This window comes from Alligator sinensis, unplaced genomic scaffold (genome assembly GCF_000455745.1).
Source record: "Alligator sinensis unplaced genomic scaffold, ASM45574v1 scaffold1_1, whole genome shotgun sequence".
Classification (NCBI taxonomy): Eukaryota; Metazoa; Chordata; order Crocodylia; family Alligatoridae; genus Alligator; species Alligator sinensis.
The window spans coordinates 415,008-428,857 of NW_005842556.1; the positions used below are offsets into that span (position 1 = coordinate 415,008).

Sequence of the window (13,850 nt, forward strand, 5' to 3'; positions counted from 1 at the left end):
TGCTTGCCCTTTCTAGTCTGAGTGTCACATAAAGTTGTACTTCCTTCCCTTTTTCATTCCAGTTTACCTGGTTTATAACACACTCCAAATCACTGCTTTATAGAATCTCCAGGGAAAACTTGCCTTTCTGCATCACCTTTTTGGTGTTTTGCTGTGACTAGATTTACATGGACCACTTAGTTTTGTTACCTTCTTTAATAGCCCTATAAACGGTTACTAGGCCTTTGCGAATAGGGAAGTATTCAATTCAGATTCAGCTGATTCAGAGGACAGTGATTATATTTGGAGATTTGGATTACTGTCCTGAATTGATTCGGCAGAATCGGCTTCAGAAGATTTGGTACTGATTCGGAGAGATTCAGTGATTCAGCCATAGACTATAATGGGGAATCACTGAAATACCTATAACTTTGTTATTTTTTTGTCACATTTGGATGAAAACAGCAGGGATGGTAGCCCCTTTTGAGGGCATGAGGCCTGTAACTTTTCAAGGAGATAGGTGGAGGGGTTTCTGGGAAACTGCACCTCAGACTTTTCAAAGCAAAACTTGTGACGTGACTTTGTGTATGTGTTAAAATGCAGCAGGATGAAAACAACAGGCATGATAGCCCCTTCTGAGGGTATAAGGCCTGCCAGGTGTCAAGGAGATAAGTGCAGGGGTTTCTGGGAAACTGTACCTCAAGCTTCTGAAAACAAAATCCGTGACATGTGACTTTGTGTGGGTGTTAGGACACAGCAGGGTGAAAACAGCAGGGATGACAGCCTGTAACAGCGGCCTTCCCAGTGCTCAGGCAGAAAAAGCTCACAAAATGGACAGAAAGTCTGCAGACAGAGGCTTATGTGCAGTTCCTATGTCCCTCCCCTAGAGCTGTGTGATTGGAAGGGGACTCAGGGAAGGATCACAGTCACTGGCCAGCTACAGATGTCAGTCTTTCCCTGCCTGCTCCCCCTCCCTCTTCTTAGTTTCTGTTTCCCTGCAAGACTGCCTTCCAATTGGGAGGCTCTGAATTGATTCAGATTATTTTTTTGTTGTTGTTCTCCCGATTTGATTTGGATTCAGTGATTCGGCCTCCAAATCAGGCCGAAACTTCTCCAAATCAAATTGGCAACCAAAGCTTTGCACACCCCTAATGGTTACTTTATTATAGTAACCCTTTCAATAGAGAATCTGTCCAATCTATTGCAGGCCCATTAAAAAATGTCAACATACCCTTATAGCATATTTAACAGCCTCAAGCCATATTTTGAGGGGAATAGGCACAAGATGCCAGATAAGCACAAAGAAGTCAACATTGTTAAACCACAAGGTCATGAACACCAACATATCTTTTCCTCTTTCACCACTTCAGTTTTACAGCAATCCCTAGGTTTCAAGAGACTTTCACTGGTAGCTATGACATTGGCCTTTGAAAGCAGAGGTCCTGAAATCTAGCCCAGATGCAGTGTGAATTTGGAGCTGTCTGACTTGCCAGCAAAGGTCTCTAAACATGCCACAGGGCAGACAGTATCCAATCCCTGTCTCTAGCCTTCCTTTTGAAACTGAGCCACTGATTTTACTATTCATTGCAGAAAAAATAGCTAAGTGAAGAATAGAAGTGAAACATCTATCTCATTGGGAGCAATTATCCATGCTAGACTCCCAGAACCCTTCCCTTTGAGACCTGCAGGTACTTGGCTTTCTCCGGTCCTCACATATCTCCCGCATATAGCTGTCTCTCATGATTTCTCAGAAAAGCAGTTTTAAAATAAGTCATTATTTTAAATAAGTCATAAGGCAGGAGAAAAGCCTTGATAATGTTTGACATGTAATGTGACAGTACAGAATTCTGTACTAGCAGGTCAGGTTAGAAGGGCCTAGACTCTAGGTCCTCTAGTCCCTAGCTACCTACCAGGCTAGTTCCAAATGAACTGGTGGAGAAAGAAGTTGTTAATAGCTGCCTGGTGGTGTGATGACTGGACCACTGTGCCTGAGCAATACTGGTTAAAGCCCCTCTGGGTGATAGGACTGGGTCTAGAAACCAGCTCCTAACTCATTTCTGAATGGGGACAAAAGACACTAAGATTATCCTACTCTATTCCTTCATTGAAGTCCTTCTACTAATGTTCTGGTTTACTACATTTTAAGAATCAAATGCCACTATCCATCCACAAGGGGTATGTGTAAATAGACAGGTACATGAAAAACCAAGTCATAGTTTGCTGTGCATACCCAGTCTATGTGCACGTGTCATCAACTAAATGTACAGACTTATGCAGTAACATATACCTGCCACTTAGATAACCAAGAAGGGAACAGAATGCCACCCATGCTCAGTTTTTCTGGATTTGTCCTTGATTCAGTACACTGGGGTGTTCTGTTCTGGTTATGTATTTACTGTAAATATAAAACAGTACTGATGCATAAACATATAATTATACATGTGTTTGTTTGGTTTTTTTGTTGTTTTCACTGGTATTTGCACTCTTTCTATTACTGTAGTAGAGCAACTGCTACCATGGCAAGAGTCAGAAGTAGGAATTAAAAATAAAAACACCATATTTGATTAAAATATTATGAAAATTAGGTTACAGCTATGCATCAAACATATAAATTAGACATCAGTGGATGCATGTACCCATGCATTTGATCCAGGATCAGTTTACTTGTGAGTAAAGTACTCAGAAATAATTGCTCCTGGGCAGGCTTCTACACATGCAGAGAAAGGACTCCTAGCAGCAAACTGCTGCCATTTCCTGTGGCCTGGCACTGGGCCCCTGCTGCCACCAGGGAAAGTTCTTGATTCTGGCTGCAGGTGCCAGCACTCAGAAGCCATTCTGAAAAACCAGCCCCTCTCTCTGCTTCCTGGCCAGCCACTTCCCTGGCCAGGAGCACTGTGCGTGGCACAGGGGCAGCATGCAGCAACTCTCTCCTCACCACTTCTGCCTCCTTGCACCATGGCTGATCCAGCCCTTGCCCCGGCAGTAATGACCTGCAGACCCACTGTGCCAACTTCCAGCTGACCCATGGATGTATAGGTCTTACTAGCTCCCCTATGTGCAGGGACACCACTGATGAGCTCCAGGATCCCACTGCCAGGGATGCCATCACTCTCCTAGGCTTCCAGTCCTACCACCTCTGGGCCCACCGAGCCAGCCAGGACTGGTGGCTGCACATTGTCCAGCAGGTCTGGGATGATGGGCAGTACCTGGAGGCATTTAGGATGACCCAAGCCACATTCCTGCACCTCCTAGGGAAGCTGCATCCACATCTGGAATGGCAGGACACTGCCATGCAGCTGCCCCTCCCTGAAGAAACTTGACTGGCCCACACCCTGCTGAAGCTGACCACACATACCAGCTGCCACTATGTGGGCCACTTCTCTGGGGTGGGAAAGGCCACTTCTATGGAGGCTTTCCTGGAGGTGTTCAGTGCCCTCCAAGATGTCTTAGGGCACATGGTGCTCTGGGTGCACGATGCCTTGTTGGCTGTGGCAGGGTTCCGTGCCCTGGGATTTCCCCAATGCTTTGGGGCCCTGGATGGGACCCACATCCCAGTCATCTGCCTGCCACAGGGTGACTGGCTCTACTACAGCTGTAGAGGCTTTCATCTGTGGTGCTCCAGGCCATCATTGCCCACCATGGCATCTTCACCAATGTGAATGCCAGTTGGGTGGGTAGTGCCCACAATGTCCATGTGTTTCAGAGCTCTGCCTTGCCAGCCCTGGTGCAGAGCAGTGCTTTGCACTGCGGGTGCCAGACCTCCAGCTGGGCACTATGGTGGCCCTGCCCCTCCTGTGGCTCAAGCGGCTCTACATTGGTCAGCTGGATTCCTGCCAGGCCCACTTTCAACCAGTTCCTGGGCTGGACCTGTACCCTGGTGGAGTGTGCCTTTGACTGCCTGAAGGGATGCTGGTGCACCCTCACTGCCCACCTTAATGTTACTGAGGACATCCCCCAGGTCATTGTCACAGCCTGCATGCTGTAAAATGTCTGTGAGGTCTGGGAGAGATGTTTCATGAGTCCTGGGTGAAGGAGGCAAGGTGCGGGGGGGGGGAACCAGGCAGTGGGAGCACCAGCTGCAGTCACAGTGACAGTGGTGGGGTCCACATGCCGAGGCCCTGGGAGAACTAAACACCCACCAGGAGGGGCCAGGGCACTGGGTGCAAGAGGCACTGACTGACCATCTCCTCCTGTACTCCCCACTGAAGCCTAGCTGGACAGCCTCCAATGGACCTCCCACCCCACTGCTCACCCCCAGCACCACGCTCACTGCAGACACATCTCAAAACAACAGTTGTTTTTCCTCTTGCATCAGACAGAGCTCCCCTATCCCCTCCCTTCCCAACAAGCAGAGCCCCTTTTGCACCCACAATTGGAGTGCTGTGGTGTGCCTGTGTGCCCTCCAAGCATGGGTAGCCATAGGGTTGGGGCTCCTAGACAGCACAGCCTGGGGACAGGCAGCCAGCATCCAGGGCTTTGGCTGTTCCCCTATGGGTGCACATGCCACGGTGAGCCCGATGGGTGAGGGGCTCACCCAGGGGTGACAGTGGCCAGTAATCCTCCACTGCAAGTGGCTCTCCCTCCAGCAACCACTGTCCAGGGCCAGCATGTCTGGAGTGCAGTTCTGGCCCCACTGCAGGCAGCTCTGGCTCTGTGCCCATGTGGACCCAGGGTAAACAGTGGGCCTGTGCCCAGGTGGGGGGGTTGGGTACTGGAGAACGCAGGGCAGGGGCTGTGGAGGGACTCCTGCCTCATGGAGGTGGGGAGAGACCTCCTCCCAGGCCCATGGGGGGGCCTGCTTCTGGGCGGCAGGAAGTTACCAGGGGGTAGGAGGGGCTAGGGTCAGGGGCCAGGCAGCAGATGGCATGAAGGTGACTGCCAGGGACAGGGTGATGTCCAGTATCTGGCAGTCATCCTCCATGGCCTACACTGCCCTGTCCAGGACTGTGTTCTGCTTCCACAGGGTGTGTACTCACTCATGCTGCAGGGCCAGGAGCTGTGCCCTGAACTCCCAGTTTGCCCAGTCCTGCATCTCTTCATGCCAGTCCCACGCCTTCTCATGCTGGTCCTACGCATTCTCATGGGCCACAGTCTCTGCCTACCACCTGTCCTGGCAAGCCACATCCTCTGCCTGCTAGGCCCATGCATCTTCCAGACAGTCCTCTGATGCCATCACCAGCCAGTCCAGGAGGATGGTGCAGTCCTGGATCCACCTCCTGCACAGCTGGTGCATCTGGAGGGCCCCAGCCATGGGTGATGATGACCCTGAGGCTGCATCTTGGCTGCCAACTGTGGCCTCTGTCCTGTATGCAGCTACAGGCCCTGTAGAGCCATGAGAAAGAAGCTGTTTGTGGGAGACTGCAAATTTTCAGAGATATGATGGTCTGTACCAGAGGCCGTGCAGTGCCTGGCCACAGATCAGGGGTCAGGTGCTCATGGGTGCCCAGAGACCACAGTAAGTCTTCTTGGTGGCCCAGGCCCAATTGGCCACCAACTGAGCCCCCCATCCCCACTCACTCCCCAAGAGATGACAGGCTGTTGGGTGCTGGCTGCAGGCAGTCTGCCTCCCCTGCCCCATTCCCAGGGTGGGACAGGCCTACTGGCAGTACCCGCTGCTGCAGCTCCAGAACCTGCTACCCCCCCGCATCTCCTCCTGTAGGCCAGCCGCTCTTGTGTGCTGCCAGCAGCCTATTGCACCTGGGTACAGGACTCCTGAATGACTTACACAAGGAGCTGCCCATGCCCCTGCCCTCCATTCAGGGGACTTCTCTGGGGAGGCACTCTGGGGTTAACCCCCACTCCCATGCCCATGGTGTAGTCCTAGTGTGCTCCTGCTTCATGTGCACAGGGCGCTACACAGGGAGCTGTTTTCATGGACCAAGGGGTGCCTAACCTACTATGCCCTGCTGATGATGATTGCCATGGTGCCCTGGGCACACTTTCACAGCTCACATGAGACCCTGAGCTTCAACAGTGTTGGTGGCAAGCCCGAGCTGCCCCATAACCTCCACTGTCACCTGGAGGGATACCTGTCAATGTGCTACATATCCCTTCCCCCCACAGCCAAGGAGGACATCACTGCCAGCATCAATATGCTCCTCAGCATGTGGGAGACCTGTGCCAACCTAGCTGTGGGGGCACGGGCTGCTCAATCAAGTTTTGCACTATCACCTGCTTCCTTGCATGCTGTTGTGGGGGGAAGCCAGGGACCAGAGGAGTGCAGCTAGGCTGGCTGAGGAGGGTGGACAGGGGCAGATACCAGGATGGGGTGGGTGTTCCCCTCGTGCAGGGCTTACTATGTGGGCAGGGCTGGCATGGATGGTGGCTCTGGTCAGTCCTGGCTGGCAGTGACAGTGTGTGGCTCTCTGGGCCTCCACACTGCTGTCCCATTTCTGCTGGGCCTGGGTAACTGCCTGCAGTGCCCAGTGCAGGGGCATGGTATAGGACTGGCAACCTGATGGTAAGGCAATGCTGAACAGCACCTGCAGGCTCCAGGCAAGCTACTGGGGGTAAGCTGCGGGCAGCTAGAGCTGGCCCCAGTGGCTAGGAGTTGCCTGCAAATGGGCCTGGGTGCTGAAAGGCCTGACAGGAGCCTGGAGCAGCCCGCAGGCCTAGACACCACAGGCCTGGCAGCTGTGTAGCATGGCAATGTCAGGCAGCAATGCCAGGGTGGAGGCAGGTCGTACAACTCACCTGTGGCTTGCGCAGGGGAACACAGGGGCATGGAGTGGCCTCTGTCTGATGCATTTGCCCTAGGGCTCACAATGTCTGCAGGCTTTTAAGGACCTGAGACCCCAGTCAGAACAACCTTGGGGTGGAAGAGGCTCCAAGCCCTATAGCCCTAGGGCTAGCTTCAGACTGCCCCCTAGTGGCAAGGCTGACTAGGAGCAAATTTGCTCCTGGTTTGTGTCTAGACATGCATTACTGCACAGTAACTACTTACACATAATTTGAGAGTAGGGTTACTTACTGTGCAGTAAGCACGTGCATGTGTAGACGTGCACACTTACTGTGCTGTAAACTATGCTACTGCACAGTTAAGTATCTTGTGTAGACACACCTAGTATGTTTTAATTAAATTTCAAGATCTGTAGAACTTTGGACTCAGCAGTGATATGGTTCCTTTGAGGAAAATAAAAATAATGAGCTCAGGGACCTTCTGCTCCACTACAGATCTCTCAGATAAATTTCAATAACTAGACAAAAAATGCTCCACGTTAAAAGCCCAAATATCTCTTCTTAGTCTATACAGCATACGGTCAAAGTCTGCCCATCCAGAAAGCCAACTATAGTAAACTCAAAAAGCCAAAGACATTTTACTAGATTCTGGAAATGAATGTACTTGATTGTGGTGAATTTCAGACTTCAGACTATCTGGAAATTTGGACTCATTAGAAATTTTCAGTAACTTCAGCATTTTGGATGTTCATTTTTACAGAGTGATAAACAACAGGAACCAGATACAGTCCTTTATACCACTGTGCTTAGTGTTTTTTCTAACAATGTGCTTTGCTGAACAGATGTCTTTCCTTCCTCTGCAGCTTCCTATTCCACTAAAGTTCCCTTCAATGTGCTATGGAGTCTCTCCAGTGATGGAAACTCAGCCACATCTCATAGGCTGTCTGTCCCTCTGTTCTGTTACAGAACTTTCTCCAAATGCATTCATGAAAACTTTAAATTCTTACTCCTACTCCAACCTTTTTCCGGGGTGGTAAGTAATTCCTTTTCTTGCTTCATTGAATTTGTTTATTATACTCTGATCTTCTTGTCATCACACTACAAACATACACAGAAAAGTTAAGGAAACATCTCTCCCTTACATTTTTTTCACTAGATCTTACGTTGTTCTTTTTTTCCCTTCTTTTTTCACTTCCATAACAGACTGTAACATCTTTTTATTTAAGAGCATTCAGTTATAGAAAGAAATCAAAGCAATTTATTAAACAAATTAATAAAGAATAAAAAGAAAACTCACTCATTTCATGTTTATTATGCTATGTTGATCCCAATCTAGTTAAATTTGTCTTCCCCTTTACCACATTTACCTCTACTTCAATAGTCACAATTTCTGGGCTAAAATATTTTTTAGAACAAAACAATGCTGAACTATGGAGAAAAGATAGGAACTTGAAGAGTCCATTGTAGCCATATCAGAAGTTCTTAAGTGCCCTGAAAAACTGAAAAAAGTATTGTACAAAAAAGTGGAAACAAAGAGATGAGCAAAAGCAAGGTAAAGCAAAAGCAAGATTATGAAAGGTGGAAAGGAAAAGTCCTATATATAAGACATGAATAGTAGGAGGAAGATCAAGGGAAGTATATATCCATTGCTTAACAGGGGAAGAAAGCATATAATGCACGATGGCTGCAGTGAATGAAATCATACTCAATGTCTCTACTTTGCTCCTTTAAAAAAAGGGTAGTTTTGACCAGATATGTGATGCTGTTAATTTCAACAAAGAGATGAATAAATAAAGTGTAGGTTAAAAGATAAGTTAGATATTTTAGTCATCGATGCTTAATGAAAATCAAACTAGATTATTTAAGAGGTAGTTGAACTAGATATTCATAAGATAAACCCCATGATTTAAAGTAAGGATTCATGGGACACATTCTACATGAGACACTTACTGCACAGCTGACTAATTAAGTGTTCAGTAAACATCTCAGTGTCTACACAGGTGTCTCTATTAGGGCACAGAAAACTAATTAACTCCACAGAAGAATAGTTTTTGTAAAATAAAAGTACTACCCTGCTATGGAGGTTTTGTCTGTGCACAGCTGCACATATGTATGATGCTGTCCAGGCTAGCTGGAGCACAACCACCTGTGCCTTTGCCACCTCACCCAGTGTAGGGCCAGTCAGCAGGCAGCCAACATGTTGAAGCACCCTTGTGTCTCAAACAGCTGCAACATGTGGAGCCCAGTTGGAGCAACCTGGGATGGCAGGCTGACCCCCAGATCGCCTGTCAACCTGGGCTTCTCCAACTAGGCTCCATGTGGTGTGCACAAATAAACACTGGAGCAATAAGCCCTGGAGTTTATTTGTGAGCATTAATCTCATGTGTAGATGCTCCCATGGTGTTAAAAAAATTCTGACCTGTTGCGGGTTCTCTGAGCTGTTTGCAACAGAATAATTGCTCTATTATTTTTCTTAAGTCAAAAAGTGAGTGAAAACTAAAAGCTGGCATGTTTTGAGAGATGCCTTGAGCCTAAAAAGGTTAAGAGCCACTGAATTAGTGATTATCTTTGAGAACTCAGACAGGACAAGGGAAGTTCCAAAGGACTTTGGAAGGACAAATAAAATTATTATATTTAAAAAGGGAAGAACATAGGGAACTAGGCCATTACACACCAATTTGTTTAACATCAATTCCCAAAAAGATACTAGGAAATAGGTTATAAAAAGAGCCCTCATGGATTTGTCAAGAAAACGCTAATCATATCAAGCCCACCTAATTTTTTTTTTCTTTGAAAGGGTAATGGGATTCAGGGATGAGGAAGAAGCAGTAAATGGATTATAGCAGGGGTGCTCAGCCCCCAGCCTATGGACCAGATTTTGATCTGTGGGGAGGTCCTCAGGCCATGGCCCTTCATGCTACATCAGGTACACAGGGCGGTGCTGAGCCCAATTCCAACATGGGGCCTTGGAGCCCAATCCTGGCCCTGTGAAAGAAACTCAGTGACCCTGGAGCCCAATCTCATCCAGGTGCAGTCTGGGAGGAGGTAGTGTGGGGCCCTCAGAGCCCAATCCCAGCACATGGGGTCGCCAAAGTTCCAATCTGGCACATGGGCTTACCCTGAGCCATTTATGTGGTCTGTAGGACCAAAACTGGTCCCCACTGTATTACAGCATGACTTCAGTAAGGCTTTTGACACTGTCTCTTTTAAAAAAATTATTTGAAAACTAAGGAAATATGGTCTGGATGAAGACACAGTAAGGTGGGCACACGGCTGTTTAAAAAACCTTTCCCCAGGGTTATCATCATTGGTTTTCTGGAAAATGGAAGGATGTTGTCTTTGGACTACATGGCCTCCTAAGGTCCCTTCCAACCCTAATGATCTGTAATTCTATGATTTTGTGTTTTAGAGTGATCTCCTAGAGTTCCCTCCTGATTTCATTCAATATATTTACTAATTCATCAGATGATAGAAACAGGCAAAGCTAGGAGAACAGAGTCAGAACTGTAAATGATCTTGATAAATTTCAGCTATTGTTGAAAATCTATGAGATAAAATTTGATAAATGCAAGTGTAAAACTATACCTAGGCAGGAGAAATCAAATGCAGAAATAGAAAAAGAGAAATGGCTGGCTAGGCAGTGGTACATAGGGAAAGGACCATCTGAGAGCTAAAGCAGAGCAGTGTGATGCTGTTGCAACAACATAGGCAAATCTCTTCTGTAAGACATAGGGGGTGCATCTATACAAGACAGTGGTGTCATGTGGCAAAAACTGTAATGCAATGCTACTGTGCAGTAGTATTAGGCTACTGTGCAGTGGCATCACAAAAAAGGTGATCCCCCAATTCTACTGTGCAGCAACTCAGGTTACTGCACATTTATTTACTACTTGTTTATACAAGTAGTAAATAAATGTGCAGTAACCATGGCACAGTAGTGTCTCATGTAGACATGACCAGGAGGTAGCAATGGCTTCAATGTGTTAGTGATAAAGGCTCAGCTAGTGTATTATGTTGTCTTAGGCACTATACTTTAAGAAGGATGTAGACAAATTAGAAACAGTTTAAAGGAGACCAACAAGAATTATAGTAGGTCTAGAGGATACAGGCTTTAGCTGTGTTGGTCTGCAGGAAAAAGTATTCAGAACATATGGTGGAGGTGATATCTTTTATTAGACCAACTAAATAATTGCAAAAATGAAAAATAAAAAAGGTCTAGAGAACACAACTTATGAGGAAGGATTCATGGCTGGCATTGTTTAGTCTAGAAAACAGAAGACTGAGTGAGGACATGATAAACTGCTTTATAATGTGTAAAAGCTTGTTTTAAAGAGGATGGTGGTCAATTGCTCTTTGTATCCACTGGGGGAGGTTCTTTCATACATAGTTTGATAAAGCAGGTGGGGATAGTTATCAGATCAAATAATTCTAGCCTTATTCCTTGGCAACTCATGTGTGTACGGAAGGGAGAGAGGGAGGGGGTGGCTCTGGGCATAGGAATGTCAGTTGTAGATCTAGCATATGCCCTGACAATCAATAGCTGGCAACAACAAAGCTGACAATGACTTTTTAAAAGTACTTCCTGCTTCCGGCTTGACCTGTTCAGGAAAATCCACTAGTACTCATACAGAAATCCACTGGTATTCATACACTATCCCATAGCTATGTCAATGCACAATTTTAACAAATTATTATGTGCTATTTTTATCACACCTGTATCATCAGATGGGTTTTGGAGTGAAGATAATTAACACAGAGCATTCTCTGAGACTAGGTGAAGCTATTTCAACATTTCATGTTTGTCGGTGATTTATGTTGGCCTTCTCTTCCCTACTAGGTAAATTTCTTCTTAGAATGGCTGAAGGAAATTATTCTGAGGTGACAGAGTTCATCCTGCTGGGATTAATGGATCATCCAAAACTGCAGGTGACCTTCTTTATGGTGTTTCTAGTAATCTATGCTGTCAGTTTGATGGGAAACCTTGGAATGATCATTTTGATCAGGGCCAACTCCCAGCTGCACACCCCCATGTACTTTTTTCTCAGCCACTTGTCCTTTGTAGATATTTGCTGCACTTCCACCATCACCCCCAAAATGCTGGCAACCTTCTACTCTAATGGGAAGAGCATTTCTTTCTCTGGATGCATGGTGCAGATGTTTCTCTGTGCAGAGTTTGTGACTGTGGAGGCCATCATGTTGGCAGTGATGGCCTATGATCGCTACATGGCTGTATGTTATCCCCTGCTTTATAGTACAGTGATGTCCCACATGGTTTGCTTGAGGCTTGTTACTGGTTCCTACACAGCTGCCCTCACCAGTGCCATTGTACAAGTTAGCTGCACCTTTAGTTTATCATTCTGTGGCTCTAACAAGATCCAACATTTCTTTTGTGATATCCACCCTCTCCTCAAGCTCTCCTGCACTGACACCCACATCAATGAGATCATGCTGTTTGTTTTTGCCACTCTCATTGGCGTATCCACTTCCCTGGAAATCTTCATCTCCTATGCTTACATCCTCTACACGATCCTACAGATCCATTCTGCTGAGCACAGAAGCAAAGCCTTCTCCACATGTGCCTCCCATCTAACAGCTGTCACCATATTCTATGGGAGTGCTTTGTTTACATACTTGCGCCCATCGACCCTTGATTCCCTTGAACACAACAAGGTGGCTTCAGTGTTCTACACGGTGGTGATCCCCATGCTGAACCCCCTGATCTACAGCCTGAGGAACAAGGAGGTGAAGGAGGCCTTTAGGAAAGGCATCAGTAGGAATATTAATTTGGGAAAAAATATAAAACATTAATCTGGGCTTTATTATCTGGTTAAAATATATAAGTGGATAAATTGACCAGTAAATCTGTCTGGAAAGAAAGAATGTGCCCTGAGGGGAAGGAATCTTGTTTCATAATGGGGAGATTTATGGGGTTTAAATAACTTATCCTACAAATGAGAGTTTTGAAAGCCAGTCAGGTGAGGAGATGCCACAGTACTTCAGTATATGAACTTGTGTAACTTGAACAAAGCCCTCTGAGCTGACATTTGATCCAAAAAGTTAAACCCCCTCCTATCATATAGATATTACTTTAAGGTTGTAAACAGATGTTTCATTTGACACTGGTCTGATTCTCCCAGGCTTTGACCCAGATCAAAACAGACACAGGACAGTCATTTACACAAAGCAGCTTTCCAAGCTGTACAATATTGCTGTTCCTCTGCCAGAGAACAATAACCTTGCTAGCTTGTTCCCAGAAAAAGTGGAATAACCTTATAGATGCACACAGTCATGTCCTGGGGGAAAAAAAGCATTAGAAAATGGCAGAGGGGGAAATTTATTTAAGCCATGATCTAAGATTAGAACAACTGCAAAACTCCTCCCTCCAACAGGCACATGAACATGAGAAGGGTGCCGTCAGAATTATTTCATTCTAAAATCTAACCTAACCCTAAATGCAGGAGACAAATGTTTTTGGAATCACTTTTCATTTCAGTCAAAACCATGTTTTTTAAAGAAAAAAATGTACAAGCTCTAATATGTGAATTTGAATTTCTTCCAAAGCTCTTGCAAATAGTTGCAGAGGACATAAATCTTTAAGGAAGCTGTATAACTTGTCTATGATGCTTTTTTTGCTATTATAATCATTGTTCTGAAGAGCTCATATGCAAGAACAGTTCAAATTTTAAATAAAAGTTAGTTTATAGGATTTATTAATCATATTTCTGCTAAACCCTGACTCCATGCGACGCCCAACAACTAGGGAGACAATGGATCGATGCCATCATGCATCACCTGCACACATTGCTTGCCAAGATGGGTTAGTCACTGAGTACAGACGCGTACCCTTATATCCGGGAACAATCTTGCTACTGCCCTTGCAAGGGTCTGGGACCTAGACTTGTTGGTGTTCTGCTATACCAAGATGTTCCTGCTGCCTTACTCGGACCCCTTAATTCCTCTTAATTCCTATATTCTCTGTATTTCCAGGGGTGCATCTACATGGCACACTTTACTACACAGTAGACTAATCTACTGTACAGTAAAGCATCACTATGTAACCATGTGGAGCAGCTACTGCACAGTAAAATAGGCTAACGTGCAGTTTTTTACTACCTGTAAATACAGGTAATAGATTTACTGAACATTAGCTACTGTGCAGTAGTGCATGTGTAGATGCTGACAAGGAGCAGATT

General features: G+C 46.1%; 1 protein-coding gene across 1 annotated transcript; it reads left to right on the plus strand.

Annotated features, from left to right (window-relative positions):
- Window positions 1-8,734: 8,734 nt before the first annotated feature.
- Window positions 8,735-13,254, plus strand: LOC102374505 (olfactory receptor 1019-like). The gene is made up of 3 exons (XM_025213887.1): window positions 8,735-8,749; window positions 11,536-12,433; window positions 13,139-13,254. The coding sequence occupies exons 1-3, from the start codon at window positions 8,735-8,737 to the stop codon at window positions 13,252-13,254; spliced, it is 1,029 nt and encodes a 342-aa protein (XP_025069672.1).
- Window positions 13,255-13,850: the final 596 nt, after the last annotated feature.